Raw genomic sequence first — 18,344 nt, forward strand, 5'->3', positions numbered from 1 at the left:
GACATTGTCGAACTGACTACAAACGTGCGAGACGTTGCGCCTTTGCGATCGCTACACCAACTTCCGAGGTTATTGATCACGCCGGAGCTAGATCAACCTGATCTCGAAGGATCAATCCCTGCAAGCTACCGAAGAACCAGCAAGAATAATAGATGCAATCAAGATATTGCAAATAAAGATGAAACTTTATATGTGAGATTCTGCAAGTGCGTAGTACAGGAGGTCGATTTGACTCTCGTGTCTATGGAGAAGATTAGCAATGGCTAAGTCTTAAACTAAACAAAATCTCACTCTAAATGATGACCTAGAAGGGGTTTATATAGAAGGGTGTGCGGTCAGCCTTGGGAAGTGGGCCGAACCCTCTATAGGTTGGTTTACATGGGCCTGGCCCAACTTGAGGTGACGCAGCACCATATCTTCACGTGGACGGAAATACGAATTGAAAGACGTCGCCCACGTATTTCTTATGGTGGCTTCAAAGTTCTGAAATCTCCTGTTGCGGCATCATCTTCAATCCTTACACGCTTGCTGCCATCATCTCCATGCGTGATCATGCTCCAGTGCTTGTCCCTCTCATCCATGCTAGGCCCATCATTTCTAAGTGTAACAAACACATCTGATTTAGGCAACATCATATTGTCATGTATGAGAGGAATCATTCTAAAAAACGAAAGTACCTGATAGCTAAGCTGGCGTGCACAAACTCTTATGATAGGTCCTTGTATCGTGGCTGTAGGGGCAGCGGTTGTGTCGACATGGGAGGTGTGCTCATCACACGAGGCTCTACATTCACGAGTCATCTATAAGCATGAAAGAAAATTTAATTTGCCAGTGATTACTGCAGGTTCCAAACTGTAGTTACAGGAAGAATATCTTAAAAAACACCTTGAGTTTGCAGAGAAAATTTGGTATGATTATCTCCTTCAAGGTTACCAATCGGTCCCTTGCAGCCTGTGCACATAGCTCACTCGGATTGAAAGAAACTACAATGTTGAAAAGAAAAGACATTTACATCTAGATTATCCACTGAACAACAGTTCCGTGTTTATAATCTTCTAGGCCAACTTGGATGATCAAAATGCAGACGGTAACCAGAACTTCTTGCGGCATACCCATCCAGCCATCCTATGATGTATCCAAATTATTACTCGATGATGTATCCACATTATTACCAGTCATCTTGAAAGTGTTTAATTGTTAGGTCAGATACAACAATTTGGAGGGGCGTAACCCTAAGATCCAAATTAACTCGAATGGGTATGCATTCACGCAGATGCAATGGGAGCCTAGAACAGACTTGAGACCTGAACTCAGGTCAGACATACATCAAATGGCATAACCTTTATCTATCCTTAGGCTCAAGACAACTACTATTACAACAGGAAGACTATAAAAAGTAATCTTCATCAGATTTTCAGGCTTCTGTAAGTTATAACAGTGGAGATTATTCCCTCGACGATGTAGATGCTTTCTGAGCACATGAACACCATCTGGCAACTGGTGATAATGGATAACAAACTTTGTGCCATCCATATGAGACAACCATGCAGATCCAGTGTTGATCTCACATGAACACTTTAGATAGCAGCTGCTGGGCGAGGTACTGCCCTTCTGGCTCCTCGAGATAAATTTTGTCATTCAGATAATTCTGTAAATTATTGACAGCCTCTGGCTGAACTTTTGAGCCTTGTTCTTTCAAAACTGGTAGAAAGCACCGTGATATTACATCTAGAACTTTCATGAACTGCGATCCATATTTCTTGTGAAGTGCAAAACCAGCCATCTGAAAAGAGTAGAATCCTGGGTTAGCTACATGCGAGCAGGCAGAGATACACACGGAAGCAGACTTCTACCTTGAGGAAAGCATGAAGCGCACAAGCAGTGGCTGTGGTGGCAGGGAGAGTATTGAGGAACATGGCAAGCCATTTCCATCCCTCTGCTAAGCCATGTGGATGATGCACACCCTTGATTTCTGTCTGTGGACAAAATTTGCCATCATATTTCCATTCGATTGCAAGACATTGTTTGTTCAATAAAAGCCTTCTATTTAAATAATGCTACAGCATAAAACATAACAATGCATAGCATGTCAAGGTTATCTTATATTATCATTGCACAAACCATGGCAAAACATTAGCTTGTATTTCACATACTGTGTACATCATTACGCTGTCATTAAAACTAAGGGATTACTGGAAAATGTGTAAAAACTATGAACAGGAAAGTCTATTAATAGGGAAAGGCAGACCATTATACATAACCAATACAGTGAGCAGTCAGACTCATTACTATTTTTACCAAACTGGTGGTGGTTCCGATACGGAATGTACACACCTGAATCGTTGCAGCATACAGTTTCACATATGCAGCAATGTTGGTCAAATACTTCTCAGTGCTCTCAAGTTGTCCATTTTCTTCCTGGTAGCCAATCAGTCTGTAGTAATCTCTGTTCCGTGCGTGTGCCTAAACTATTACAAATGATGAGATAATCCAGATACATGAGCCAAAACTAATGAGAATGGTATATAAAACACGTTTTGAACCATAAAGTCTGGTGCATTAACACTTCAAATGCATTCATATAATTTTGAGGATTAAAAGAATATTGTGACTTTTGGGCACATATTTTAAAAAATATACCACCAGAAAGAAATGATTTTCCTTTTATTCACCGGAAAAGTTTTGATTGCTCCCGAGCTTCTTGCTCCTCCTATCACGGACCGTCCATCGCGCTCACGTATCAGACGGCGAGATTCCAGGCAGACGTTAGGATGGATGGAAAGTCTACAGCCCCCTACACCTAACCTTTTCGTCCCACATCTCGGCCCCATCCTGTTTCTCCCTCTGATCTAACGGAAGGAGCCATCACTCTCTCTCTCTCCCTCTATTCCTCCTGATCTAAATCGAAGGCTCTCTCTCTCTCGTACAGATACTTCTTGATTATTTTTTGATGCAATGCTCTCCAACGACTTAGTTTGCCATGTCTTTCCGTTGTGGAGAGAATCCAGGAAGCAAGATGTGGGGCTCAAATGCTCAATTAGGGGCATGAGACCCGGTAGTGATTAGTTGGAGTAGTTTCCATCTATGCGTAGCTTATTTAAGGCATTGTATTCCCGTTTGTATGGTAACAGAAATAGAGAAAAGGAAGGAGACGAGCTTTGAGAGGCCGTCCGTCACCAAAAATATGGCTTCTGTTCTTTCCTTGTGTGCTGAAGTGAACGAGAGAGAGAATAGACGGAGCTGCGGCTGCGTGAGGCAGCTCGAGGAAGAAGAAGAGGAGCAGCGCAGAGTCTCCCGGACAGTTGTGTTACAAATGGATGTGCCCCTCATGAGATGTTCTTGTTCGGTAGTGAAGTATAGGCAAAGAACGATCCAAACCAACGCAAGTACACAGAGCAGCGCCGATGCCATGGCCTGAGATATATGGGGTGTCCACATGCGTGAAGACGCCATGGCCTGAGGTTATGTGTGACCGCCATATGGAAAGCCACCATACATGCATGGACCGGAGCCTTCATATGGGGAACCCGCAATACATGGAGCTCGCTGCACCGCCCCGCTGGCCTTGACGAGGGGAGATAGCAATGGGGGGAACAGCCATGTGGGAAGAGGAAGAAGGGGGAAGAAGAAACGGAAGGAAAAACTGGCCAGGGCGAGGAGAGAGTGATAGGAAAGAAGAAAAGTGAAAAAAAAAGATGAACAGTACCCTACCTAAGGCCATCGATCTGAATCACAAACGGAACAGTTCTACCTCCGTCTTCTTGCCGTCAGCAGCTTTGGCTACACCCAGATCGAAGGGTCAGTGCACAAGGGTCCGACTGCCTTGATAGGGAGTGCAATATGCTCGAGAGTAAAAAATCCATTCTCTTTATTCACCACCTCAAATGTAAGAAAGAAATAAGAAGAGTTCAATGACATGCAGACTTACATTTAAAGCATGCATATGCTTTGGAACTGTGTATACGCAAACTTTGTGGAACTCCGCTAGAAGATAATCCATTGCCTCTGGTACCTGAGATACACACATGTGCCACATGTCACATGATTAAGAAAATGACTGTATTTTCTTTGTAATTATAATTAAACTGCATTAAAAGATAAAATAAATGCGGGATATGGAACTAATTATCTTATCATCATATTAGCACTGCAGCAAAGATAGCATGAGATGGAAGGAATGAATCAGAGAACTCGCATCCTAATACTGTGAGGAAACATAAATTCTTATTTTTATACAGCTAATTGACTATGTTTATGAAAGAATATCTACAGTAGCCTAATGTTCATCAGCAGCAAGTGGTGCATCTATATCCGAGCTACTCACAAAGACCATGCAAAATGTACAGCGTGATTCAGAGTTTAAACCATTCACTATTCACCACCATGAAAATTATGGAAGCTTAACAGCTGCTGTGAGGTTCCACTTTATATTTCCTGATTTCATATAAGCAGTTTGTGTTCTGAACATTTCATGCTTACATGGCATGCTAGGAACAGTTTCGACTTTTAAATTTAGCATAAATTAAACGAATTTTTATCTGATATGACATGTAAACAATACCAGATACAAATTTCAAGTATCACAAGTATACAATAATTCCACATAAGTTAATGTACCAGACTTAAAAGAAGGAACTCTGCAAACATAGTAGCAACCTGAGCAATTGTGCCTTCCGGAATACCAAATACGTAGTATAAGTTGATGTACCAGCAGCATTAAAAGAAGGAACTGTACAAACAGTATTTGTTCAGATGTTAATAGAATTTTCAGTTTTAGGCAATTATATCATAATATTGCTACTTAGATACAGAATTAAGACCAACATAGTAGCAACTATCGGGATTAATTCATTCAATAATGAGTACAACGTAAAACCAAAGAGAAAAGATACCTGGTTAGTGACTAGCAGCATGACATATCCACAGGCAAAGGCCAAATTTCCAAAGGTTTTGTCCTTTGGGTTTCGACTCTTGACAATTGAAATAATCTGCAAAGAAATATCGGCAAATTTATTTAAGTAAATAAATACTCCCTCCGATCCTAAATTGTTGTCGAAATATTACATGTATCTAGACGCTTTTTAAGAATAGATACATCCATATTTGGGCAAATTTGAGTCAAGAATTTAGGATCAGAGGGAGTACAACTTAAAGGTTCGACATTTGAGAAAATGAAGGACACGAAGAGGAATCTAAAATTTAGTAGAGAAGAAGGTCAAAAGATCCAAACCGTGGACGATACAGCACCCTTAAGACATAATATTAGCAATTAAATAGCAAGTACTCACATCAGCAAAATACTAACTAAATGTTATTGTGCTCCCTTGCTCTGTTAAATCTATAGATGTTAAGCCCATACTATCAAAATGCTCTCCTTCCATAATGTGTGTCACAAGCAAGACAGAGTGTGGAGCTATGCAACAAACAAGTTACTACAAAATGCATAAGTCGAGTTAACAAAGAATTTAGCTCCATCAATAGCTCCCTAATCGCTACAAAAACTTTCACGATTCCAGTCAAGAATGGAGAGCTTTGTAAAAAAAAGTAAAACGAAAACAGCACACAATGTCACTAATTAAGGAAAGTGAAAGAGGGAATTTAGGGGAAGACTAGTTAATTGATTGAACATAGATGGGTAGGAATGGTTTACTTTGTACTCAAGGAATATCTTATCCCTAAGGAATCTAATCTCTAATTATTCAAAATATAATAATCAGATGTGTATCTTTAATCTTAACTCTTTCTCGTTTAAATAATACTCTATATTTATCCTATTACTATAACCATGCACAGAACGGATGCAGTTAACCACACATATACTGATGCAGAAAAGAAAAAAATGCATGTCATTCCAGGACTTGGAATTTTCAGAATTTATCCATGAAACATTGAGTTAGTGACGCGGGAATGACATAATGTGCGGCTTTCTAATGTAAACAGTGCCAAGGTTAGGGAAACTGGATCCAGCTGGTTGTCATTTCCGCCCATATGGCCATACCCCAGGTGGTTTCTGGCCCAAAGGCTGTTTTTTCATGCGTTTTTTCTTGAGATGTTTAAAATTCAAATGATTGAAGCATAGGCAACAAATATAGACATTCCGTCTAGAATTGCAATCGAAGGGGTGCGACGGTGTGTTTAGGGACTGAACCAGATAATTGCCCAGAAAACCCAAACTGACCAGTTCAGGATTACCAGCTAGCAACCAATCTGCACAGCATGGTAACAGTATAGGAAGATCCTAAATACAACAGATGATGTGCCACAATACTTTTCCTAGGCCAATTCTCTCTGGCATTGATCAAAGTGCACACTATTAGCCATATGTTAGAAATAGTTATGCAATTAATACAATGTCAGTAAGCTTGGTCCTTACATCAAGGGATAGAGTTCTGCAATTACTAGTTTGAATTCATGCATGGGCAGGCAAGGGGTAGTGGAGTTCAATTGTTACTAGTGTCAATTAAAATATGGGTATGGGGGCAAATAAGTGTGTATAGAAGAAAAAAATAGCAGCTATAATAAACACTTCATCTAGACTATCATTAGAAAAACCATGTTAATATTTGAGTAGTAATTTAATTCTGTAACTGTAAGAATATTTTAGATACTCAATGTGCAGTGTCCTTTGGAAAAGCTGCATCATGCACTATGAACACTGCCCCTGATTGTATTCGGTGATGTTGAGACTCACACAAATTACAAGACGTATATGCATGCAGAAGGGCACATGAAGCTTGAGAGTAGTCGGTTAATCTGCTAGAGTTAAGCGCAAGAGTTCATGTATGCATGCACAGAATAGTGTATATTCTCTAATCACCAATGGAATATCGAATCGAAGAAGAGATAAGAGAAAACACTCTAGTATGGTACACTACGTTGGAGATTCCACATGTTTTTAGGTACGAGGTATGTACATAAAAGAAAGTAGAGGGTTCAATCAAATCTGTGCCTAAACGATTTTGGATAAAAGTCTCCGCATCACAGTTTTTCTTACAGAAATACAATGTTTCTTCCCAGAAAGTAAATAGGTACCACAGTATGTCGCCAGATAAATACATTGACCCAAACAATAAAAAAGGTACTCACTGATGATTCATGTTTCATAAAGAAAGTGTTTAAGCTTAAATTCATATTTGCAACTCAGTTCGTACTTGTATAGCACAAATTCTGCGAGTGGTTGTGCATGCATGATCTTGCTATAGACCACTGGACCTGTTTGCTGCTTTTATATCCAATATATATATATACTCTTTAAGAGAAGAATATAAAGCAGATAAAAGTAGCTACCTTGTCTGCAAACAAACGACAAGCGATTGGACGAGGACAATCATGTCCATCTAAAGCTTTAATAAGCTCACTAGCTCTAGCTCTGCAAGGAACGGTTATGTGCGGATTCAGTTAAATAAACCTCAAATGAAATGTTCACCTGAAAACTACTGTTGAACAAAAGGTAACTAACTAGTATTAAGAGCATTGAAGCACTTCCCTCTAGCATTTATTTAGAACGAAGGTCATTTTATAAAAAGGAAGGAGTTCTACGACTTGTTTTATGAACAACAGGTTACCTACCACATTTGACATCTCTAGTTCTGTCAACCAACAATCAACAACAGAGGCAAGCACTGTTCTTGAACAAATAACTTCTTGGTGGTAACAAGTACAGAGCAAAGAAAGTAGCCAAAACATACACTAAGTTATCAATCTAAGACACAATTTTGTGTACACCAACTTCAGTGGTTATGATGGCGAGGTGCAGACAACAACAACACAAAACCATGAGTCCATGATGTAAACCGACTTATTTTAACACTTAGCAGCATATGCAGGACGATTAGCCCAAGGGACAATATGTAATACCGGTTAGACAGATAGTTGTATTCAACTATGACTCCTATGTATTTCCTTTTGTCTTTCAGGCTCCTAGCAGCATACTAGACCCAATGGACTCTTGTTTTTGACTCCTGAAGGCCAGGTGTACAGTTTTTTGGCTTTGGTCTTTCTGTTTGCAGCTTTTTGCAGGTTAGTTTGCTTTTGGTTTAGTTCCTTTTCATTTTGGTATTTTTGTTTCCTTGTAAGACCCACATCATCTCAGTGTTTTCTTCTAATATAAAGTGACACTCATTTAGGTGTGCATTCGAGAGAAAAAAAAAGTTTCCGAGTATATCTCCTTGTACTTGTATCTATATGGCCTAGTAGGCTAGTATATCCCTTACATACGGTTCATATCTGCTCCCAGTCAGCTCCACTATAGTCATCTCCTTGTTCAGCGATATCTTTGTGGGACTATCACTCGGAGTCCTCTATTTCCACACTCCAGATTTTATCTGCTTCGAGCATATTCTGATGCGACGTGGGCTAGTGATCACTCTGATTGTCGGCCACTTCATGTCTACTGTGTTTTTTTTTCTTGGTGGTTCTCTTGTTAATTGGAAGACTAAGAAGCAATCAGCAGTTTCTCGTTCAAGTGCAAAGGCTGAGTTGCGATTGATGTCTCTTTTAACAGCAGATATTACTTGCAGATTTTGGCGTTCCTGTTTCTGCGCCGACTACTCTGGTGCTTCTAGCATTGCTCAACGAGAAGCATGAGCTTACCAAGCATATCAATTTTGATGCTTCTTATATGCAAGTTGTTGTTCCTCATAGCAATGCCCACAAAGCGTAGGAATGGCTTAATCTTGATGACTTACAAGTCATTTCTAGAAAATATCACATTTACATGAACTCAGTGCCTCAGTTCACAGTTGACACAATATTAGCTTCTTTGTATTTTACATGTCCTTACCCAAACTGAGTTACATAGAATTTATGTAGTAGAAATAATTTGTTCATGTACTCACTTGACACTGTCAGTAGTTGGCATAAGTTTACTGATGGATTTTCCAATTTGCCGGTCATATTTGCTAAATTCCTGCACAATATAGCACATAATCAGTCAAATACAGTACAGATAAGCAGCATGTTATTTATAGGATTGGCATACAAATGCTTGTCAGAATTGTCAAATCAACAAGTTGCAGCAAGTTGTTCAAAATTTGAGTTGAAGATCTAGGGTGTATTTGGTTTGAGCCCAAGCTTTTCCCTAACAAAGGTTTTTCTTGCCCATGAGTTGGTCGATGTTGGCAAAAGAAAATAAAAAAAAACTAGAGTGTGCAAAGGAGCATTTGTATGCCAAAGAATTGGCAACCATCACAAACACCAAATTTTTGGTCATGGCCAAGAAATTGGTAGGTACATTTTGGCCAATAAGATATGTTTGGATTATGGCTAATATCTACCCTACCAATATTTTGGTCATGGCCACAAAGTTGGTCTTTGCTTGGACGATTGCCAATACTTTGGCATGCCAATATCCATTTAGCCATTCTAGTTCATTTTTCGTGCCAATGTAGTCAACTCAAGGGCATGCAAAACCTTGATGGAAGCCAAATTTTTCAAAGGGCAACCTTGGGCTAAAACAAAGACCCATAATCCAAACATAATCCTTTTTCCCTCAAAAACATTATAGATTCTTCAGAGAAAATAAGACCTTGCTGAGGTAAATGTTTGATGGAACTTGATCGTGTAGTGCATGCCTCCGTGATTCTGCTTCTAATGCAGAACTATCAGCAAAAACTTTGATCCCTGTTATAAATAAACCAACTAATTAACCACTATTCTTATAAATCAAGCTACAGCTTATAAAAATGTACTCCCTCCGTCCCATAATTCTTCTCGAAATATTACATGTATCTACACGCTTTTTAGGAATAGATACATCCATTTTTAGGCAAATTTGAGACAAGAATTATGGGACGGAGGGAGTAGTTTCTTGTTTCAAATAAGGGAAACACACTCCACTTTGTATTAAAAAAGTAGATAACAGATCATTAAGAAATCAATGACTATGATAGGTGCAACAACTGCATACAAAAATGGAACCAATGGTAAGTTGTGAATGTATGAAGGTGCACAATAGTACCAGAGTTTTATTGACACGTTTATAAATCAGCCAATTAGGGCAATGGAATCCTTAGCATGGTCACTTTATTTTGATAATACAAGCTTGCATGTTGCAGATTTCATACACTTGGGTCTGAACAATATAAGAAATAACTTGTGCCAGTACTGACTTCATTCTAAGTAAAGAAAACAGAGTAAGTATTCATTAGGTCAGGGGCTGGAGATGGGATTCACATAGTTCACGATCTGTCATGGATGAGTATCCATCTGATGAGTTAAATATAAACTGATGGGACCAAGGCTACTCGCATTTCCGTGTAGAGAAGTCATAATGTTTTTGTATGACATCTACGGCTGTAATTGACGACCAAGGCCCATTAGTGAAAGTATATATATGAAAAACCAGAAACCTAGTCCTTAAGTTTACTTTCAAAACTGATATGCGCTTAGCATTATCAGATGTTCATAGACTTTGAGCTATCTGATGTACATAAACTTACCATCAGTACACACTTTATAGTCCAATTTTTACAATCCAATGCTAGCCCAATAGATACTATGTTATATGAAAAGGCGAACTGACACTAATATTTTTCTATGAAATGAATCTAGACTGACTAGTACAGATGAAGACCCATGACCCCACCAAGCATATCAATCACAAAAACTTCAGAGCAGCTTCCTTGTTAACTTTGCAAATCAGTTTCTGTGGAAATGAGAAGTACCTGGTAGTTCTGATTTGATTTCTTCCTTGTTTACCGTTGTTGCATGTGCAACACTGTTCTGAGAAACTGCTGCTGCTCTCAATTTAGCAGCTTCGGTTTCTGCAGCTTCCTTCTGAGCAGCCTCATATGCTGCCTTTTGTGCTTCAGCTGCTAATTTAGCAGCTGCCTTATGCCTAGCCTGCATTATTGTTTATGGACTTTCAGGTTAACTGCACAGGCATTTAAGTAACTACCGGTGAAATGATGAAGAAATGTTTTCCGAAATAACTACTAGTAGTTAAAAGTAAAACAATATCTGAGGAAAAAGCAGAACATGTAACTGGGAAAAAAATCAATAACAATCAACAAGAATCTATATGCAATAAAACCTGACAAAACTCTATTGTCTACTTTGATCGTTACCAACCAACCTCAGTCCCACACCAAACAATACAACACTGGAGTAAGGCCCCCTGAATACCAAATCATATGCACAAAACAGATCAAGTGAGCAACACATCTGAGCAAACAAACCTCTGCTTCTTGTCTGGTCCTTTCCTGCTTTATTTTATCTTCCTTCATAGCTTGCTCCCTTCTTTTAGCTTCCTCAATAGCTGCATCATCTCTTATTCTACGTTCTACAATCTGGGATTTTTGTTTATGGTCCCTTTGGACCATAGACAAGTGTTTATCGAGTATTTCTGCACTACAAGAAGGCAATAAGATAATATGACACTTTTTCACAAAAGATATAAAGGTATAAACAGAAGATTTTTTAAGGTGCTAAGATGGAATATGGTACCGAAGTGAACAGATTAGATCTCACACCCTCATCATTTGGTCAAACCACAAATTAAAGCATAGTTTTTGTGTATTATTGTATCACAAGCTCATCCAGCCATAACCAAGAAAAGGCAAACTCATTATACAAATTAGTACAATATTTACTTGAACGTTGATATTCCAAACTTGCAATTTCTCTTTGCTCACATAAGCAGCACCCTTAAACAGATTAGGATGGAAATTGTAGTAAATATTGGAAGAAATAATAAACAGAGTATTGTACTGATTAGCAGCATATTAGCAGTAATCCTCAGTCCTCTGATGATATGTATACGAGTTGTGCATATAATTATATAACTATGAATTTCTCTTTCAAAATTGTAGACTAGCAATAATCTATTTGAAAAAGAAAATACTTAAATGGCAAATTCTGCCAGCTTTCAGCGATTGCAAATACGGAGTATGTACTTTTTCAGTCAGAAATCATAGAATAGACTGAAATAGCATATCTGATAAATTGCACGGACTTTCAATCCAGAAACTTCCTTTACCATCAATAAACAGAGGCATTATTAGTAGAGATGCGATAATGTTACAAAAAAACACCATTACAAATAATGCGGTTTTGGTAAACTACTAAGCAATTAGCTTGTTGTGTGCCAAAAACCAGTGGTAATAAAAGATAATCTGCTATCATGAAGCTTAATGGCATTGGACTAATACAAAAACCCTTTGCATGTTAAATGTTACTTCAGCAAAGATCCAGTAAATAATAAATATTTCTGAAATAAAATAATGTTTTCTAAGAAGCAGTAGAAATAATAAATAATGACTGCATACATTTTCCTCTGGAAGTGGACATCTAGCCTTCTATCTATCTCTTTCCTTGATTCTGCGTATTTCTGAAGTCGAGCAAGTGCAGAGATTGTTCTCTGGATTTCATTTTGGTGGCATACCTCCAATGCAGATAACTTACTTCTAACTTCCTCCTGAAGATAAAGTATCGTAAGTGAAGAAAAACCAGTTTAAAATATCAAAACTTGGTCAGTCAAAGCAAGATGATAACACCATTGAGGCAATGTTTAAGACCGTATAATGTGGTCCATCAGCAAAGGTAAGTGTCATTACAGAAATACTCCCTCCGATCCATATTAATTGTCTCAAATTTGCCCAAATATGGATGTATCTATGTCTAAAAAGTGTCTAGATACATGTAATATTTCGACAATTAATATGGATCGGAGGGAGTACATATCTAGTACATGCATTTTTATACTTTCTGTACTGGCTCACATAAACCTTTTCATAGCTTGATAAATGACAAATGTTGTTAAAATCTTGGAGAAATCTGTGCTGCATGAGCCAGGATAGAGTTTTTTTTACCCAAAAGTAAAGCCAACAAGTGTATGGAGAATATACATGTGCATTTGCTAGAACTAGCAAAATCCCATGCATTGCTACAGACTTCAATAAATAAACTATTTTTTCAGGAGAACGTTGCACTACGTTTTGTTAACAAGCATCTCAGAACAAACCATTCATACCAGCTCTGGTCTTTGTGATTTGCTCCAAATCAACATGTGGTGTAAAGATAATGTTTGAGTGCCAGGATGCAATAATAAGAAACTTAACACTTTGGACTTTGGAGTCCTGTTATTTTGTTTCCTAGATCACGATCTTTCATTACATGCAAGTTGCCGACTAAAAACATGTGTGCTTCTTTTTCTTGCAATATTCATGATGAAAAATTGAAAATATGTTCAAAATCTAGAGGTTTGTTAATATCCGTCAATACCAGTATGACATCGCCAGTAATCTTAAACAGAATCATCAAGCTCAATTCAGAAATCCATACTGTACAACACTAGAAATACCAGGAAAATTGAGCAGTACCAGCATGCCTGGTCAGCTTAAAAGGTCCTTATAACACACAAATCATAGCAGAAAAATAAAATTGTCACATTACGACTAGTAGTGATCCTAAACTGCAATGAGGACAAAAGTAGACAAAAAATCAACGGTCTATTACCCAGAGTCCGACACATTAAAGCAAATCTTAAATCATGAAATAAGTATTGTGTTTAATAGACAGGAACAGAGGAGAATGCCCGGTACACACTTGAATTTTGAGACGATGCTCGCGTTCCAGCTCAAGTAGAATACTCTTCTCCAGGCTCCTTTTCTCCATCAGGTGGTATGGTGTAACCCTACCATCTAATTCATCCCCTGATTCTTCAGAGTCACTAAGAAAAAACAAAAGGTCACCAAATGTCAAGCTGTCTACAGTATAATAAAAATTGCAGAATAAAGTGAGAATGACGAACTATGACACACAAATTTCATTTGTTTTAAAGGCAACTAAGGGACAAAAATGCAGGATCGAACTCTCACCTTGATTCGATATCATTACATGAAAACCTCGCTCCGTGTGCTACAAGAGCCCGGGCATCCTCATCACTGTCATCATCTTCGTCTTCCGTGTCGCCTTCCTCCTCAACCCGCATGACAAAAGCCTTCTCCCTCCTGCTGCCACCATCAGCCCTAAATAAACCAACGAAACAGTACAGGTAAAGTCACATAAATTGGCAGAGTCAAACGAGAGAGAGAGAGAGAGAGAGACAGACAGACAGACAGACCGACCACTTCAGCGGCTGCTTGAGGGGCATAGGCGGCGCGGCAAGACGGGTGGCTTCAAATGCATCAAACTCGGTGAGGACGTCCCTGAGGGTCCAGCTCGTGCAGGGGTCAAGCGTCTTGGGGCACCGAAGCTCCACGCGCGTGAAGGCCCTAGGAGGAGGAAGACAGAGTTGAGGCAGGTCAGTGTGGATGAACACCAGCCAGATACAGCCATACAGGCAGAGGGGCGCAAGAAATTGCGATGTGGAATTACATGGCGGTCACCGACGGCGAGGCGGTACTTGGTCGTCAGCATGCATGCCTTGGCCGGCCGTAACATGAAGAGGTGCCACACGAGGGAGGTGCTCGGCACCGGCAGCAGCAGCCCTGGAAAGAATAGAAAATATGCATAACAGCAGCAACAATGTTTATGAGTAATCAAAGTAAGAAATGCTAATCACCATAGCAATATATAGCAATGTTCATCAGTTCATCACAAAGTGTACTGTAACACAAATTGTATACATACAAAATTAAGACCATGTGCACTGTAAGTCTGTAACACAAAAAAGTTACCAACTCTAATTCAATACTATCAGTGTAAACACATATATTTTTAACACAATAGTAGCATTGTAACACACAAAATTGTAAAGACAATCAGCAGATAATGAAGTCATGAAATCTTCTATATCTAAGTAGAAACAACCCACTACTTCATTTCTCTAAACATGCAAGCATGCCACGTCATCACATAATTAATTTGTTCACACATATTTAGTGAAAAACTCATACTTTTGCACATGCATGCATGTTACTTGCATCAAGCTATTCCAATTAAGTGAAGAATGTATAATTTTATTATATGTTTTCAATTTTGAATACTCTTTATGTTAACTAAAAATTTCCGCAACATCGTGCGGGGCATCATCTAGTTACCTTCAATCGTTCCTAACAATACTTCAAATAACCTGTGGAAAGAAAGAGACACAAATTAGATTTCGTGGATGAAAGAACTTGCATGAAATCTAGGGTTTCTGCTGCAATTAGTATATGTTCCATGAGGTTTGGTAGGGGAAGGGGCGACGGGGAGCACGCCATGGGTGGAGGTGGAGCTTGGTCCAGCTCGACCCGCATCAGAGAGGGACGGGACGTGGGGGAGGTCGGAATGGGGGGAGGGCGGTATTCTGCTTCGTGGGGTTTGAAAGGTGAAGGGGGCGACGGTGGTGTTCCCGCGGTCGAGCTCGGCGTGGATCGCCGCACCGGAGGTGCGGGTGGACGGGGGCGAGGTGGCTGGAGAACGGACGGAGGGCCTGGAGAAGGGCGGGCGGGAAAGAGCTCTAACCTGCCCCTGCAGCCGCCGTCTACCGCCGCGCGCCGTCGGCCGCTGGTCGCCTCCCTTGTGCGCTCGCCCTCTTTTTCGGTTTTTCCCCAACGGCTTGCTACTTGTGTGCGGGAAGAAAACCTTTCGAGGAAGGGCCGAAGGGGTCGCGGGATGAATTTGGGCCAACTTCTCAGCCAATCGAAAACAATTCCACATTCTGTGATTCTGTCTCAATTCCAGACGGGAAATTTCAGCGACTCAAAAAAAAATAGTGGAATGGTTGCCCTAGAAAAAACAGTGGAATGGAAGCTCATCTAAAAAAATGGTGGAATGGATTATCAAACCCATCTAATACCGGAATAGTTCAGTTCACGTTTTTTCCTAGGACAACAATAGCACGCTATGTCCCGCGTTAGCGGTCTGGCGCGTACGCCTGACAAAAACAACATGCAGCGCCATGCATGCGTACCAGCACGGCCAACAAAAGAAACATGCATGGTAAATATGCAAAAGATGGTAAGATTCAAAATGTTTTAACTTTTAAACCGTGAACTTGATTTATGATCTGTCTTTACAGTTACTTTTTGTCTGGATGAGATCTTCAAAACTAGATCCCATGTTGGTACATTTAGACAACTTTTTTTTATCTTAAAAGTTGTCCTCTAATACTCTATGAAGTTGCCACCCTACCAGTAACAAATTACCACGTGACAATTTTGTACAAAATAAGGTGTGTATCAACTCTAGTGCTCCTCCATTCTTCCTTTTGAAATTTGCTAAAACAAGAAAACAAAGAACTCATCCTGATTATTGAAAGACATGGATAGGATTCTCAGAATTGGATTATTAACAAGAAGACTTACACAAAGAACTCTCATCTCTGATATGTTGGTTAATATATATAGGGCAGCAGCCTTGTACTCATTAGGTTTGAGTATACGAGATCCTTGAGGGTTCGTGTATCGGCCTTGGTATTGAAAGATATCAATGGTGCATGAACTATCATTAGAAGGGCCATTCTCATCATACCGAGGAGTCTTATTTCTGGCTGACCAAACACCAGCCTTAAAATAAAGTGAGAGAAAAAGAGTTGCCTCCTCAACTAAGTTTCAACAATTGAAGCCTCAACATGTGCCTTATTGCGTACCTTCTTCTTAAGATCCCCAATAAACCTAATATATGTTTTATCAACAATTTAGCTTGAAGGATGAGAATAAATCATAGCACATTATGTGTTAAAAATTGGAAATTTACCTTTCGAATTGATACATCCATCGGTTCTGGACTGGACCTACTAGTCTAGCTTCATAAGGAAGATGCACAATTAGGTGTTGCATAGGATTGAAAAAACCAGGAGGGAATATCTTCTTCAATTTACAAACTAGTGCTGCCACATTCTGTTCTAGAGAGTGCACAATATGTTGGCTCAATTCTTTTGCACACAGTTGATGATAGAAATGACTCAGCTCAGCCAAACAAATCCATATATCTTCTGGAAGAAAGCCTCTAAATGCTACAGGGAGTAAGCGTTCAATAAATATGTGAAAGTCATGACTTTTGAGGCCAAAGATCTTTGATTTCTTTAGATTAACACCATGCTTGATGTTGGCTGCATACCCATCTGGAAACTTTAATTTCTGAAACCATTCTAGGACAACTGCTTTGTCATCCTTCTCAATGCAGAATTTGGCCCTAGGCTTCTGCCACTTCCCATTGTTGTTTGGATCAGACAAATGCAAAGTTGGACGGTGGCAAATTTGTTGTAAATCAAGTCTGGCCTTCCAATTATCTTTGCTTTTCTCAGATATATCAAAACATGTGTTCCATATTGCCTCTGCTATGTTTTTTTCATTGTGCATTACATCAATGTTGTGACGAAGAAGTAATTTATTGAAGTACGGGAGCTGCCAAAAGCAACTTACATGGCTCTAATTGTGTGTTGAATTGTACCTTTCTTATCACCTACAAGTCTATTCGTTTGGTCTTCCACTTCAGCTCCTGTCAAAGGCCTAGGTGCAATATCATGTATAGTTGTAGCCTTTCTAAATGCATTCTCTTGGTTTCTGAATTCATGGTTTTCAGGTAGGTAGCGTCTATGACAGTCGAACCAGCAAGCGTTTCTACCAGCTTTGAGTCGAAATGATTTGGTATCGGACAAACTGTTTGGACAAGTAAGAACTCCATGGGTGCTCCAACCAGAAAAGTTTCCATAAACAGGAAAATCATGAATTGACCACAAGTACGCAGTCTTCATGGTGAATTTTTTTTTTGACTGAAGCACCCCATGTATCTACCCCCTCCCATAACTTCATAAGTTCATCCACTAAAGGTTGCATTAGAACTTCAGTCAACTTTCCAGGGTGTTCAGGCCTAGAGATTACCATGGAAATGAATATGTACTCCTTCTTCATGGCTACTCCAGGTGGAAGATTAAGTGGAGCAACAAATATAGGCTAGCATGAATAAGAGGCAGCAGTTAAGTTGAACGGCGTGAAGCCATCAATTGTAATAGCTAGTCTAACACTTCTAGGGTCACTAGCAAAATATCGAAGTCTTCATCAAATTTCTTCCATGCATCCCCGTCACAAGGGTGCACCATCTTCCCTGATTTGGATTTCTTATGAGACTTCATTAATTTTGCTACCTCCGTGTGTGCATACAATCTTTGTAGTCTATGTGTAATGGGGAGGTATCACAATATTTTCCTAGGGACTTTGTTTCTGTCATTCTCATATCTAGGGGTTTTACAGAAGTCACAAATGTCTTTGTGTTCATTCTCTTTGTAATACAGCATACAATTGTTATAACATACATCAATTTTGACATATGGCATTTCCAAACCTTCTAACAATTTCTTTGAACGGTAGAAGTCTTCAACCAAATTAGAATCAGGAGGAAGAAGCTCATGGATTAGCTTTAGGGTATCATCATAATGTGCAGTAGACATGTTGTATCGTGCCTTTAAATCTAGCATCCGG

At 39.4% G+C, this 18,344-nt stretch overlaps 1 protein-coding gene across 4 annotated transcripts; it reads right to left on the reverse strand.

The window, feature by feature from the left end:
- Window positions 1-973: 973 nt before the first annotated feature.
- On the reverse strand, window positions 974-15,513 carry LOC100844247 (protein GLE1). Of its 4 annotated transcripts, XM_003563627.4 has the most exons (17): window positions 15,388-15,513; window positions 14,982-15,013; window positions 14,317-14,429; window positions 14,067-14,213; window positions 13,818-13,967; window positions 13,546-13,669; window positions 12,267-12,415; window positions 11,178-11,349; window positions 10,665-10,842; window positions 9,527-9,621; window positions 8,838-8,908; window positions 7,288-7,369; window positions 4,893-4,988; window positions 3,929-4,012; window positions 2,335-2,463; window positions 1,854-1,976; window positions 974-1,783 (listed from the first exon to the last, which is right to left on the reverse strand). In XM_003563627.4, coding segments are annotated over exons 3-17 (1,821 nt in total). In that variant the 5' UTR covers window positions 14,319-14,429; window positions 14,982-15,013; window positions 15,388-15,513; the 3' UTR covers window positions 974-1,564. The 4 variants fall into 4 exon arrangements, with proteins under 4 accessions (XP_003563675.1, XP_014753198.1, XP_014753197.1 ...); XM_014897712.1 differs by lacking the exons at window positions 974-1,783; window positions 1,854-1,976 and adding an exon at window positions 4,657-4,729; XM_014897711.1 differs by lacking the exons at window positions 974-1,783; window positions 1,854-1,976 and adding an exon at window positions 4,627-4,729.
- Window positions 15,514-18,344: the final 2,831 nt, after the last annotated feature.

The sequence above is a fragment of the Brachypodium distachyon genome, chromosome 1 (assembly GCF_000005505.3).
Source record: "Brachypodium distachyon strain Bd21 chromosome 1, Brachypodium_distachyon_v3.0, whole genome shotgun sequence".
Lineage (NCBI taxonomy): Eukaryota > Viridiplantae > Streptophyta > Magnoliopsida > Poales > Poaceae > Brachypodium > Brachypodium distachyon.

What these genes read in the sequence shown, in the direction of transcription:
- LOC100844247 (XM_003563627.4), bottom strand. An exon ending in CTCAAGCAGCCGCTGAAGTG is followed by an intron (nt 13,968 to 14,066) that starts GTCGGTCTGTCT and finishes TGGTTTATTTAG; the next exon opens with GGCTGATGGTGGCAGCAGGA. An exon ending in AATCAAATCAGAACTACCAG is followed by an intron (nt 9,622 to 10,664) that starts GTACTTCTCATT and finishes TATTTATAACAG; the next exon opens with GGATCAAAGTTTTTGCTGAT.